At 42.3% G+C, this 15,774-nt stretch overlaps 1 protein-coding gene across 2 annotated transcripts in view; it reads right to left on the reverse strand.

The window, feature by feature from the left end:
- The window catches only part of GALK2 (galactokinase 2), a 133,645-nt gene that overhangs the window by 11,946 nt on the left and 105,925 nt on the right, over positions 1 to 15,774 (reverse strand). For both annotated transcript variants that reach the window (XM_039237155.1, XM_039237156.1), the window contains exon 9: positions 7,985 to 8,186. In XM_039237155.1, the coding sequence (XP_039093086.1) occupies positions 7,985 to 8,186 (202 nt within the window). The remainder of the gene's footprint in view (positions 1 to 7,984; positions 8,187 to 15,774) is intronic.

Raw genomic sequence — 15,774 nt, forward strand, 5'->3', positions numbered from 1 at the left:
GGTTTTCCAGACTTCTTCCTGTGATTGATTTCAAGTTTCATAGCATTATGATCTGAGAGTGTGCATGGTATGATCTCAATTCTTTTATATTTCTTGAGGGCTGCTTTATGTCCCAGTATGTGATCTATCTTGGAGAATGTGCCATGCGCACTTGAGAAGAAAGTAAATTCCATGGCCTCAGGATGTAGAGTTCTAAATATATCCATCAGATCCATCTGGTCCAATGTGTCTTTCAAGTCCATTATTTCTTCAGTGATTTTTCTGTCTGGTTGACCTATCCATTGCTGTAAGCGGAGTATTAAAGTCCCCTGCTATTAGCACATTCCTATCTATAAGCTTGTTTCTGTTTGTGATTAATTGTTTTAGATATTTAGGTGCTCCCATATTCGGTGCATAGACCTTTATGATAGTTAGTTCTTCCTGATGGATGGACCTTGTAATTATTATGTAGTGCCCTTCTTCATCTCTTGTTACTGTCTTTAATTTAAAGTCCAGTTTGTCTGATATAAGTACAGCTACTCCGGCTTTCTTTTGATTTCCTGTAGCATGATATATATTTCTCCATCCCCTTACTTTTAATCTGAAGGTATCTTCCAGTCTAAAATGAGTTTCTTGTAGACAGCATATAGATGGATTTTGTTTTTTTATCCATTCTCCTACCCTATGTCTTTTTATTGGAGCATTCAGCCCATTTACATTCAGTGTTATTATTGAAATATGTGGGTTTAGAGTCTTTGTATCTTTTGTATGGTTCATGTTTGCGGTGGTGTCTCTGGTATCTTTGTTCCTTGCAACATTTCCTTCAGAGAGTCCCCCTCAGGATTTCTTGTAGGCCTGGCTTAGTGGTGACAAATTCTTTCAATTTCTGCTTATTTGGAAAGGTTTTTATCTCTCCTTCTATTTTGAATGACAGGCTTGCTGGATAGAGGATTCTTGGCTGCATATTTTTACTGTTCATCACATTGAAGATCTGTCATTCCTTTCTGGCCTGCCAAGTTTCTGTAGATAGGTCTGTCACCACTCTGATAGGTTTCCCTTTGTATGTTAGGGCCCTTTTCTCCCTAGCTGCTTTCAAAATTCTCTCTTTGTCCTTATATTTTGCCATTTTTACTACGATATGCCGTGAGAAGATTGATTCAAGTTACATCTGAGGAGAGTCCTCTGAGGCTCTTGTATTTCCACACTTACTTCCTTCCCCAGGTCAGGGAAGTTCTCTGCTATAATTTGTTCCAGGACTCCTTCAGCACCTTTCCCTCTCTCTTCCTCTTCTGAGATTCCTATGATACGGATATTGTTGCGTTTGACCATATCGCTGAGCTCTCGAATTCTTCTTTCCTGTTCCTGGATCAGTTTGTGTCCTTTTTTGTCAGCTTCTTGTTTTTCTATAATGGTGTCTTCTAAATCACTTATTCTCCTTTCTGCCTCTTCAGTCCATGCACTGGAGGCCTCTAGTTTATTATGTATCTCATTTATCGCATTTTTAAATTCTTCATGCCTATTTTTAGTTTCCATTTTGTCTGTAGCCATAGTTTCTTTGATGTCCCCTATGCTTTTTTCAAGCCTAGCTATTATGATTATTCTTCTAAAATCTTGTTCATTTATGCTGCTTATATCTGTTTTGAGCAGTTCATTAGCTGTCATTTCTTTTGGAGTTTCTTTGGAGGAGAGCTCTTTTGTTTTGTCATTTTAGTTAGCTTTCTGGCTCTTGTTAGATTTAAAGACTTGTTATGCTCTCTGCACCTATGAGCGCTGCTATATCCAAGAAGACTCTTTGACTGTCCAGGGCCTATCCTTTCAAAGAGTGTTTTTTGAATGGTATCTCTTGGTCTCTCTTGTTGGGACCTTGGCTATTTTATTTATTATCCTACTTGTAGTGATATTTGGGACTCTCCGCCTTGTGTATCTGGCTTGTTTCTTGAGGTAGCCCTGGAGAAGGAAACAGACAGACAAACACACAGGGAGCAGGAGCACACAAATGCACAGACAAATTCAACTAACATGCAAACCAAGAGGGGAAAACGAAAAAGTTAAGGGAAAAGACAGAGGAGGGAGAGCGAATAATAGAATGTAAAAAATACATAAAAGAGTCCAAAAGAAGAAAAGGAAAAAAGAAGAAAAATGATGGACAAAGAATGGTTTAAAGCATATAACCGGATTTCCCAGCTACAGTTAAATAGCGGTGTGTATGCAGTGCTGGTTGAAGAGCATAGAGAAAGAGAGAGAAGACAGGGCGGGGATGAGGCAAAACTGGAAATAGAATGAACAGGCAGGAGGGATAAGAATCTTTTATCAAAGAGCTAAGGAGTGGAATATGGTTGGATAGGTGAGAGAAGGACGCCGATGTTATCCAGAGAAACTCTATAGTCTAATTACTCCTGAGAGAAAGAGCTGAAAATGTCGGTAGGTGTAGAATTTACATCTACAGAATGGACTAGTTGTGAACATTAATTGGATCAGTGTTCCAGGACAAGGGGTAAAAAAAGAAAAAAAAAAGGGGAGGAGGGCAGCTCTCAGGCAGGGATGGGCCTGGCGGGATCCAATGCCTCAGGCGGGAGCTCTGCCTTGGCGGTTGTGGGGAGGAGAGTGGCGGCGCTCCAGTCCCTTCTTGAACCAAGCGCTGCACCTCGCTTTTTTGGGCGTGTAAAGTCCCGTGCCGGGTGGGTCGCGCTCTTTAACCCAGGCCAGCTAGTTTCCAAGGGCAGTCCACATGCCTGACTGAAACCACGGCAGCCACAACCTGGCAGGCGATCCCCTCAGGGCAATTCCAAGCCTCCTGCCTAGCCCTGGGGGTGGAGCCAGAAGCCCCTGCTCCCGGTTCCTCCAGGTCCGGTTGGCGAGCATGGGCGGGGGCTTGTCTGCAGGGCACGTCTGGCCCGCTGGAGAGAGGGAAATCAGGTCCTTCTGTGTCTCATCACCCAAAACACGAACTCGCAGGCAAATCTCCCAGTTTTAAGCCCTTCGCCTTCCCTCTAAAGTTCCAGCCAGCTCGGAGCGCGGAGGTCCGCGCACGGCTCCTCCAGGAACCCAGCCACGCTGGGAATACAAAGGAGCAAAGGAGTGGTGCCCGCGCAGCGCAGCCGCTCCAGGACGAGTTGGCTCTCGCGCAGCCTCTCCGGGATGATTTCACACACGGGGATTTGGCGCGCACCATCCTTCTATGCCCCGAGCGGAGGTTTTTCTGTTTCCCAGCGGCAAGGCCCGTATCTTGAGTAGTTTCGGACTCTCCCTTTTTCCCCTCTCACTCCCCGCAGAGGGGGATCGCCCTGTCCCTCCAGTCTCCGATCCCTGCCTGATTTTACCTTACCCCGTTCACACTCACATTAGAAGGCTTTCTCGGTGGATTCTGCGTCCTTTCTCTCCCAATCTCTTGGGTTCTGTAGGGTTTCCTATGGCTTCACATCTTTTCCGTGTGAGATATGGGGGCAAGTGCAATGCACGGAGCTCCCTACTTCCCCGCCATCTTGCCCCCCGAGATGCCTTTGAATATAATCTAGCTCACCGCACAACATTTCAGTTTGTATGACAGGTACTGGAGAGGATGCAGAGAAAGGGGAACACTCTTGCACTGTTGGTGGGAATACAAAGTGGTGTAGCCACTCTGGAAGACTGTATGGAAGTTCCTTAAAAGGTTAAAAATAGAACTACCCTACGACCCAGCAATCTACTAGGTATTTACTGAAAGAATGCAAAAACACTAATTCAAAGTGATACATGCATTATCTACAATAGCCAATACGGAAGCAGCCCAAGTGTCCATCCATTGATGAATGGATAAAGAAGACATGGTATGTACACACACACACACACACACACACACACACAGGAATATTACTCATCCATAAAAAGGAATGAAATCCTGCCATTTGCAATGACATGGATAGAGACTAGAGAGTATAATGCTAAGCAAAATAAGTCAGAGAAAGACAAAGACTGTATGGTCTCACTCATATGTGGAACTTAAAAAACAACAAATGAGCAAAGAGAAACAAAGAGGGAGGGAGAGGCAAACCAAGAAACAGACTGTTAACAAGAGAGAACAAACTGATGGTTACCAGAGTGGAGGTGATTGAGGGGAAGGGTTAACTAGGTGATGGGGATTAAGGAGGGCACTTGCTGTGATGAACACTGGGTGTTACATATAAGTGATAAGTCACTGAATTCTCCTGAAACCAATAGTACACCATATGTTAACTAACTGGATGTTAAATAAAAACTTTTAAGAATTAAAGTTAAAAAAAGATTTTGGCTTGTGTGTAGTGCCCTAAGTATCTAGGTATTGAAATCCCTCATTCATTCACTCAATCAATTAGTTGTCTTTTCATGCAGATAGTTTCCAAGCAGGCCTTCAGGAAAACTATAGGAATCTTAAAGTGCCACAAGTAGACCAGGGAATAAAGACGGTCTTTGGCCTTGTTCCTCCTTGAACCCATTTCAGCTTCCCTCCTCCCTCTTACGGTCTCAGGAAGACAACCAACCTCAGGCTGCCCAGTCTTAATCATGCCTTCCCCCTTGGTGGTAACATTTTTAAAAGGGACAGGGAAATGTGGAGCTGATTGTGACTCTTAAACAAAATACTCTACCAGAGGTTGACTTGCCGTGCCAGGGCCCTTCGCAGCACATCCAGCACCTCCCCGTCCTGGCCCAGTGCTACAGTCATGAAGCTTCAAGAGGAACTAGGGCTTAAGGGCAGCTCGTTTTGCATTTGCACCTTGCTGGTTTGTAAGATCGAGCCCTGCCTCAGGCTCTGTGCTGACAGCAGGGAACCTGCTTGGGTTTCTCTCTCTCCCTCCCTCTCTGTCCCTCATGCTCTCTCCCTCTCAAAATGAATAAATTTTAAAAAATTAACTGTTTAAAGATTAATTTAAGCGTTAAATTTGAGTGTTAAGCCATTAAGAAAGGACTTTCCAAAAACAAGTAAGAGTAATAATAAACGAAAGGTGCTCTCTGAACCCTTTTACGACCTAGCCACTAACTCTTTCACTGGAACCGCATTTTTTTTTTTTTTTACAAATAGTTTATTGTCAAATTAGTTTCTACATAACACTCAGTGTTCATCCCCAAAGTGCCCTCCTTCATGCCCATCCCCCCCTCCCCCCCACATCCATCAGTCCTCAGTTTTTGTCAGCATTCAAGAGTCTCTCATGGTTTGCCTCTCTCCCTTTCCCCCACCATTTCCGCCCTTCTTCTCCCCCTTGGTCCTCCGTCAAGTTCCTCCTAATCCTCCTATACGTGCAAACATATGGTATTTGTCCTTCTCTGCCTGACTTATTTCGCTCAGCATAACACCCTCAAGGTCCATCCATGTTGCTACACATGGCCAGATTTCATTGTTTCTCATTGCCATGTAGTATTCCATGGTATAGATAAACCACATCTTCTTGATCCATTCATCTGTTGATGGACACTTAGGCTCTTTCCATGTTTTAGCTATTGTGGAGAGTGCTGCTATGAACATTGGGGTACCGCATTTTTTAAAAAAAATAGACCTATAGACAGTTCGAACAGAAAAAGACACCAGAGATCATAAAACAAAACAACAGTGCAAAATCACAGAGCTCGGAAGAAAGAGTGGCAGAGCTGGAACTCAACCTTCCTAACTTCAGCTCAGTTGTCTTACTCCACACACTGCCTCCCCCACTCCACACGGCTCTGTCCAGTGTTCACGCGCTGCACACTAGGACAACACAAACCTCCACTATTAAAACTTTAAACCCGGAAAGGAAAACAGGTGAAAAATGACCCACATTCCAACGTAATCATGTCTCAGTAAAGCCAAGGTGGGGAGGGAGGCGTGGCAAAACACTGGATTGGAAACCAGGCTCCACACTGACTCCATACATTTACTTGTTCAAATCACTTCACCTCCTAGTGCCTTCTCGTGCCTCGAAGGACCCTTCCTGTCTTCTTACCTAATGGAACTATGAGAGAATTCTGACCCCCAAAATGTGAAATCTGGCTTCGCCAAATGTGGCTCTTACAGAAACAAGCACATTTTCCCAGACCAAAAACCCAGGAGTCCTCTTGATTCCTGTCTTTCACCCACACAGCAATTGTCTCCAATCTTCCTTCAAGGCACACCTTGCATGGGATCACTTAGCACCTCCACCGCCACCCTTCTGCGCCCAGAGCCAGAGTCCTTCCAGTGACCTAGGAGGCCCTGTGGTGTGCCTTCCCACCACCCCCCTTACTTCATCACCTGCTACTCTCTACTGCCCTCCAGCCTACTGCTTTTCCAGCGTTTCCTCATATGTGACAGCCACATCCCCACCTCAGGGCCTGTGTTCTCATTTCTTCACTTCTTCAGGTCTCTGCTCAAACATCATCTCCTCAGAGTAGTCTTCCTCAACCCTTCCGATTAAAGGTTACCCCCTCAACCGTGGCACTCTCTGACCCTTCTATTTTTTTTTTTCATAGCACTTTACCACTACCAATCAATTTTTTTAAATTTTTTTTATATTTTTATTTATTTCTAGGAGAGAGAGAGAGAGAGAGAGACAGCGTGAGCAGGGGAGGGTCAGAGAGAGAGGGAGTCACAGACTCTGAAATAGGCTCCAGGCTCTGAACTGGCAGTCAGCGCAGAGCCCGACGCGGGGCCCGAACCCACGAACCGCGAGATCATGACCTAAGCGAAAGTCGGACGCTTAACTGACTAAGCCACCCAGGAGCCCCACCAATCAATTTATTTTTAATTGTCATTCCCCTCTTTCCCCATGAGAGGCCCCATGAGAGTGAGAGCTGGTTAACCATCCCAGGAAGAGGAGGTTCATTAGAAAATTCCAGGAGGCTGGCAAATGCCCCTTCACTGCTTTTCAGGGGGGATTCAAACTACCCCCGCTACCCTCCAGGCAAAGACACTTCTGCCTGATATCTGCACAAACCATTCTACTTCTTCTAATTTCCAGAACTGAATAATATTCATCTCTTCCATTTACTGGGCCCTTGGTATTTTCAGAAAAGAGCACTTATAATGGAACAGGCTCTGAAAGGCGTTTTGGCAATCAGTGAGCAAGCTCTGACGTCAGCAGAGTGATTCTCATCAATACTATGTTCAAGTCTCTCTACAAGTTGGGTTACATATGCCATCTGTGATCACTGGAACTAGGTGATTTAGACTTTTCAGGCTGGAAGTGTGGCAATGAGTGAGGCAAGCCATAGGTGCCAAGTGGTTAATTTTGTTTTCATTACTATTTTCATTACTAATTGCAGGCAGTCCTGCATTATCTTCTCACAGCGGAAATAACATCTAGCCATTTGAGAGTTCTCCCAATTTCCCTTTCAGTCCTCACAAGGTCAATGAAATCCCTTCTGGGTAAAGTGACCATTCTACTCTATTATCCCCATTCTCTAACAATTACAAGGAAGCTGTTCTCAGGCTTTGTGAAAGAGTTTTCTCCTTTACATTTCTGTCTCAACCAACCATTTATAAACCAGGTCATCAAGTCCTCATTTCTCCAAATTGCCTAACCTAAATCTCAAAGGCTTTCTGAGGAATTCCTTCAGCCACCTCCCCTTGCCTCCAAATACACTCCGATCAGGTCTGAGACCCTCTTTCTGTTTTCTCCCTTCTTTTGAATAAATCTACTACACTCAGGACACCAAACAGGAGATGCTGGCAGGGCCCCCGTTCTAGCGAATACACCATTGATTAAAATATGATGAGAAAGTAAGAGCAGGGTCTATGGCTACGAAAAGCTCCCTGAAATATCTAATCATCCGAAGATGGAAAAGCGTTGTGAAGAACTGATTCTAGACCTAGGGCCTCATGAAGCTATGGAGTCCGGTCTCCAATCTTTCTCCTACAGATATTTAGGAGAGAATGAGTTCCGCTTTGTATCATTGAAACCACCTCAGACAGGAAGTGGGGAAGAATTTCCTTTCACTTAGAAGGCTATGAAAATACTGCATTTTTTTTTCATGCATTTCAACAGTTTCCATGGCCGTGTCCCCCAGCCCCCCCCCCCCCATGCTGCTGTCCCAGGCTCACCGACAGATGTCCACCAGCTGGTCCAGCTCAGGGCAGCTGCACTCGTACATGTCCCGGCAGCTCACGTGGCTCTGGTTCATTAATTCCCCCAGCAGCTGGACCATGTTCTCAGGTGCTTCTTCACATATCTTCTTAAACTGGAGCACCCGTGCAGCCTCGCTGTACACGTGCTTTGCCCGCTGGTAGAGTTTGAAGATGAGCACTTAGGAAGAAAGAGGATGGGGAACAAGGTTACAAGTGTCTATTGGACAGCCCAGTGCCAAGAAAAATAGTCACTGAGGACTTCTGTTTCTCTCTTCATTATCAATACCATCAAGACCATGAAGGAAATCTTCATAGTCTAAATGTGTCTCTTTTCAAGTCAATTTTACTTTTTTCTTTATACTGACTACAGTCTTATATTTTCTTCCCTTCATTCTACACACCCAGCCATGTGTACACACACACATGTGCAAACCAACTCATCCCATAGGAACAGGGAGCTAACATGTACTGAGCACTCCCTATGTTTCAGCCACTTTAAAGGCACTGTCTCATCTAGTTCTCCTCACAGCACTGGGGGGTTGGCAGTATGATCCCTGTTTAACAAGTAAGAGAATGAGGCTTTGCAGACTGAGCCTAAGGTCACATCCAGAAACTGGAGAGCAGAATATTGATCAGGATGTCTGATCTCAGAGCCATATTCTTTCCACTGTGACCCACCAGAAATGACCACTGAAAATGCTTATGCTGGCAATTTTTTTTTATGAAAACGTCCTAGAGATAAGCACAAGTATTTATATATGTATAACAGCAGAAAATATAAAGACAACTTAAATGCCTATTAATAGGAAATATTTTTAAAATTATGCTATATCTATTAAAAATATTACTACTATTAAAACTTGGAACTTAGGGGCCCCTCAGTGGCTCAGTTTCACTTAAGTGTCTGACTCTCGATTTCAGCTCAGGTCATAATCTCACAGTTTGCGGGATCAAGCCCTGCATCAGGCTCTGCACTGACAGCATGAGGCGTGCTTGGGATTCTCTCTCTCCCTCTGCCTGTCCCGTACATGCACATGCACTCTCTCTCTCTCTCTCAAAATGAAATAAATCTTTGGAAAAAAAAAACCAAAAACCTAGATTCTAGGACAATTTACTATGTGGGAAATTATTTACTATCAAGTGAAAAAATAAGATACAAAACTGTATGTACAACTGATACTAAATTTGGATTGACACATACACGTTTATATAAATTTATAATTTTTAAAGATTTTAAGAAAGTACTAGAACATTAACAGTTATTATCTCTGTGGTACATTGTGGGTGATTTTATTTTCTCCTTAACACATTCCTATACTTTCTATATTATCCGCAATGACTCTTAACTTCAGTTACAGGAACATGTCCGCCAGCAATGGCTTTCTCTGTAATGCTTACACATTCCCTTGAGTAACAACTGAGACCTCCTTACCACTCTCACCCTTGCAGAAGTGGCTGAGCTGGTGTCACGGGCCTGAAGACTTTGTGGCTATATGGAAGCTACCTAGCCAACTGGAAAGAGCCAGGGCTGCAAATCAAAAGGTCTGTCCTTTTCCTCGGCTCTGTGACAATTAGCTGTACCCAGTTGCTACCCCTATAGGGTTCTCTTTCCCCATCTCTAAAACGAGGCTGAGAATTACTTCTCAGGATCCTTCCAGGTCTCACATTTTATGATTCTGTGAAGATCTTCCACACAACCCCCCACCCCCGCCAGTACTGTTATATGCTGTAAAGAGGATGCTGTGACTGTCCCCTTTTGTCTGCACCCCCAGTTCTACTCTCTCCTCTTCTCTACCCTGCCATCTGCCTCAGGAGGCTGACCTGTATATTGCACCAATGGGTCCCCTTGCCATCTAGACTGGAGAAAGGGAGATCATCAAGAAATGGGATGGAAGAGAGTAGGAGAGAGGATTTATTCCCCAGCACCCTTCTCGCTGTGGGCTCCACCACTCCATTGAAAGACACTGAACATCCTCTCAAGGGAGCCTTTTCTACGTGACTTGCTCCTCCAGCATTGACCTCCAGGTTCTTCCCACTAGACTATTACTACTTTTTCGGGGGTGCTTTCACATCTCATTTATGAACCAATATACTTAGTAAAGTTTCAGGTTACATTTCCTCCTCCTCCACAGCACTGTCCTGCTAATTCTTAGAGATGGATAAAAAGGCAGCCAAGGCTAGAGGACATAAACAGCCATTCTTGGAATTTTTCTGAAGCTTAGTAATTACAAGGGTGGGGCTACCTTCCTATAAATAAATAAAAAATGACAAGTTTTCTTTCAAACATTCTCAGTTGAGTCATATGAGGTATGACTCAACTTATACTTCACGGTTTGCATTTTCCTGTTCTCTTTCAAAGAGGACTTCAATTCATTCATCAATTCTAGTCAGTTCTTTTGCAGCACATCTGGTAGTCATGCCTCCCTTCGATTCCTGCTGTCGTTACCCAAATGTACACTTTTATTCCTTTTCCCACTTGAACTATTCTGCAGTGGTTTCCAAATTGATTTCCCTGTCTTAATCTCTCCTCCCTGCAACCTATCTTGAGGCCAACACTGCCAGACTGAGCTCCTAACACACAGCCTTACTCACGTTACTGCCCCAGATCTTTACTGCCTGGCCAGTGCTTCCCATAGTTCACATTCCTGCCCTCAGCATGCTTGGTCCCAGTAGGAGGTCTTCCATCCAGCCGAACTCCCTTACTTACAGTTACCCAAACACTCCTAGCTCCTGAGGATACTCACTGACCATGCAGAAATACTTTACTGCCCTTTCTCTCTCTGTGTCAAAATTTAACCTGTCTGAAGGTTCAGTTTAAATTTTTTATGCTCGTGGAAGCCATGGTGGCCCCAGGTATCTTGAGTCTATGCCACCCTTGCAGTCCATGGCACATGCTGGTGCTTGCCAAACACTTTCCGTGGTAACTGTCTCTCTTATGTCCACAAAGTTCACCCACTGCTGGAGACAGAAAGCAGGTCTTCTAGTCCCATGCATTCCACCACTACGTTTCACCCCAGAGCACTTTCAGTAGTGCGTTACAGGGAAGGAGCTCAGTGAGTGTTCACTGTTACGATTAGGACATTATTTTTAACACTAATTCTAAATCAAGATACCTCCATATAGGCATTGTTGCTTAATAATAATAATAATAATAATATGAGGTACAATACTCACAGCTTATAAAGTATTGAGGCTGAAGAGGGGGGACAGCAGGATACCTTTTGCTCTTAAATCTATGAATGACACCAAGTACGGATGAAAAATGAGGAGAAAGAGAACTTAAAAGTTAAATGTAGGTGGGAATGAAAACACAACCTGTTTTGTTCCACCAGTAGCCAGCTCATGTGACTCAGCCCACACAGCAATGTGAAGTTATTATATCCATCAATAAGTTGAACTTACTTCAGGGTCTAGATAGCAAAATATCCCAAGAAAAGAAAGCCTCACCCATACCCAGTACTAGAACATACTATCAGCAAAAACACACTGTCTGAAGAAACAGCACAGGTAGATTTAATGGTAACAGCTCCTCAATATCTCTGAACGGAGAAGGAAGAAGATGGGCCATGGTTTGACAAGCCTGTGCCTGACACAGCAACAATATTTTATATATGTTACTATAATCCAGGTTGTAGAATTTACATTTTGATGGGAAAGAAAATGACTTTAGTAACTGCAGTTTAAGACTGTACTCTTTCAAAATTAAGGTTGAAACAGAATGTTTAAAATACTAGCTTTAGGATTCTGCATGTTGCAGTGTTTACCTCTGAGCTACCTCACCTCCTATAACCATAGGCCAAGTTTAAAATCAGAGTGTGTGGGGCAGGGGGTGGGGGCTGGTAATTGATTTATTTTTACTGTAATATCCCACTGATGAAGAAATCATCTAGTTTCCAGGTGCAGTGCTATTTATCTCTTAATGTGACAAAAGGCACAAAAAAGCAGCATCCACTATGATCATAAAATAATGCTGCTTAGCTGACACATCACTGCACTGTCTGTGCTCCAATGTGCAAAGCTCTTTTAAACGTTGAATTATAAAAGTTTTCTGTGGAAACTAATTTGACAATAAACTATTTGTAAAAAAAAAAAAAAAAAGTTTTCAAATATACAGGACAGTGGAGAAAATACTATAGTAAATTCCACAAGCCCATCACCGAGACTGAACAGTTATTAACATTTTGGCATGTTTGCTTCAGTTGATTTCTTGTTGAAGTGTTTTAAAATAAATTATAGATGTGATTTTTCATCTCTATGTATTTGAGCATGCATCTCCATAAAATAAGGCCATCTCCTTACATAACCTCCAAGTCATTATCACACCTAACAAAATTACCAATGACTATTTAATATTGTCACATATTCACTGCATATTAAATTTTCCCAATTGTTGTTTAAATTTCAGTTGATTAACACCAGGATCTGAGCAAAGCCCATATATTATATTTCATTGTTATATCTAATAAGTTTCTTTTGATCAAGATTTACAGTGATTTTTGATACTCTGGATTCTCAATGCCATGTATATAAAACACAAGCACATTTTAGGTCATATCCTGTGATAAAAATATAGTCCATTAGGGACGGTATGCTTTACTTCTTCTTTAGGATTACATAGTCCTTTATGATTAAATACTTTCCATTAGGTTTTAATATTCTTAAAATAGAAACTGTCCATGTTTTGCTGAAGGCAAGGGAAACAAAAGCAAACATGAACTATTAGGACTTCATTAAGATAAAACCTTCTACACAGTGAAGGAAACAATCAACAAAACTAAAAGTCAGCGTACAGAATGAGAGAAGATATTTGCAAATGGCATATCTGATAAAGGGTTAGTACCCAAAATCTAGAAAGAACTTCTGAAACTCCACACCCAAAAAAACAGACAACCCAGTTCATGTCAGAAGACATGAATAGACACTTTTCCAAAGAAAACATTCAGATGGCTAACAGGCACATGAAATGATGCTCAACATCACTCATCACCAGGGAAATACAGATCAAAGCCACGATGAAATACCACCTTCTACCTGTCAGAATGGCTAAAATTAACAACACAAGAACAACAGGTATTGGCAAGGATGTGGAGAAAGGGAAACCCTCTTGCTCTGTTGGTGGGAATGCAAACTGGTGCAGCCATTCTGCAGAACAGTATGTCGTCAAAAAGCTAAAAATAGAACTACCCTGTGACCCAGCAATTGCACTAGCAGGTATTTTTCCCAAGGATACAAAAATACAGATTCAAAGTGTCTGTAGAAGCATTATTAATAATAGCCAAACTATGGAGAGAGTCCAAATGTCCATCAACTGTTGAATGGATAAAGAAAATGTGGGATACAAGAAAATGTGGGACACACACACACACACACACACACACACACACACAGGAATATTACTCAGCCATCAAAAAGAATGAAATCTTTCCATTTGCAACAACATATATAGGAGCTAGAATATATTATGCTACATGAAATAAATCAATCAAAGAAAGACAAATACCATATGATTTTACTCATATGTGGAACTTAAGAAACAAAACAGATGAATATATGGGAAGGAGGGAAGAGAAGAGAGGGAGGGCTACATGGGTGATGGGTATTAAGGAGGGAACATATTATGATGAGCACTGGGTGTTGTATGTAAGTGCTGAAACAGTAAAGTCTACTCCTGAAACTGATGTTGCACTGTATGTTAACTAACTACAATTTAAATTAAATAAACAAACAAACAAATAATAAAATAGAAACTGCCTGGAGAGATGTTTTATATTAAACCTTTGAACTGGTGTTTTGATTTTGACAAGGAACATTCAGATGCACCAAGCAGATTACCAGAACCTCATAAATCTGGCACCGCCTTGTGTCTATTCTCCATTGCAGAGAGTTTCACAGCAAGGCTTCTGCTAGGGATGTGTAATGAGGACTCTTGCAGGGCATTCTGAAGGTGCATGAGAGACTGCATGGCTCACACCCTCTGAATGGTTGAAACTCAGACAACAATGGAGAGGGCAGAACGGGCATCTGTTTTCAATTGTGATATAAAACTCTTGCCAAAGGCTACAACAGATTTGGAGACCACCCTTTGGAAGAGCAAGCGGTTCTGTGTTGGCTGGACATCACAAATGCTCTCCGGATCCAGGGCTCTGGCTTATTATGCGCTGGCAATTCATCAGCTCTCTTGTGCAGATACCAAAAAATCCAAGAAAATCTGAAACTTCATCCACAATGGCTTTCTTCCCTGTCCAGTTAGCTTTAAAACCGGATGCTCCATCTGTCTATATGCTCTCACAATCCTTGAGAGCAATTATTATGTTAAAAGATGAAGCAAGTTGTTCTTACCATGTTCACTGCATACATGATTATTTCCAAAGCAGATTTAACTTAAGCATATAACACCAGATGCCATTTTCCTAAAATACTACCAGGGTCCTATCCTATCATGGGAAATTTGAGGTTTCAGAGCAGGATATACCACATAGACTTGGAAACACTGGCTTCATCCAGTGTGAACCTTACTTAGGTAATTAATGAGTCTAACCCTAAGATCTATATGATCATGGCCATAAACATTTAAACTGCAAAAGTTGCTGAATAAATTCACTTGTATACTAATTCTATTTGTTAACTCTAAAATTCCCTTTCCCTCTGATTTCCTGGCTGTGCCTTCAATACACCCACCCTATGGCCTCCTGCCTGAGGCTCACTGCAGGAGCTGATTTGTGGGCTGGAATGCTCTTCCCCCCCCCCCCCCCCCCCCCCCCCCCCCGTCTTGAGGTGGCTGGCCCCCATTTGTCAAGTGTCAGCTGTCACCATTTCTTTTTTATTATTGTTATTATTATTTTATTTACATGCAAGTTAGTTAGCATATAGTGCAACAGTGATTTCAGGAGTAGATTCCTTAATGCCTCTTCCCCATTTAGCCCATCCCCCTTCCCACAACCCCTCCAGCAACTCTGTTTGTTCTTTATATTTAAGAGTCTCTTATGTTTTTGTCCCCCACCCTGTTTTTATATTATTTTTGCTTCCTTTCCCTTATGTTCATCTGTTTTGTATCTTAAAAGTCCTCATTTGAGTGAAGTTATATGATATTTGTCTTTCTCTGACTAGTTTCGCTTAGCATGACACCCTCTAGTTCCATCCATGTAGTTGCAAATGGCAAGATTTCATTTTTTTTGATTACCGAGTAATGCTCCATTGTGTGTGTGTGTGTGTGTATATATATATATATATATATATATATATATATATATATACCACATTTTCTTTATCCATTCATCCATCGATGGACATTTGGGCTCTCTCCATACTTTGGTTATTGTTGATAGTGCTGCTATAAAAACATTGGGGTGCATGTGTCCCTTCGAAACATCAGCTGTCACAGTTTCAAGGAGAGCTTCCCTCAACTCCAAGCTAGAGTAACTCCCTCACATACGTATTCTTTCCATCCTATTTTATTCTCGCAATGCTTAACTACCATCCCAAATGTCTTCTGTATATATTTATCAGTTTGCAGTTATCTCTCACCACTTGAAGTTCAGCTTCAGAAAAGCAAAGGCCTTGTTTAATTTCGCTTCTGTATCTTCAACAGCTAAAATAGGGTCTGGCATACCATAGGAGCTCACTAAATGTTCACTGAAGGAATGGTCAGTTCCTTGTCATTGTAGAAAACCACACTGAAACTTGGTGAAATAAATAACTGTGGGACAAATACAATAGAGAAGACCTACTATTCTGGCAATGTATGCTTACTACCACCTTCACTAAAA

The sequence above is a fragment of the Hyaena hyaena genome, unplaced genomic scaffold (genome assembly GCF_003009895.1).
Source record: "Hyaena hyaena isolate Hyena2069 unplaced genomic scaffold, ASM300989v1 scaffold_120, whole genome shotgun sequence".
Taxonomy (NCBI): domain Eukaryota; kingdom Metazoa; phylum Chordata; class Mammalia; order Carnivora; family Hyaenidae; genus Hyaena; species Hyaena hyaena.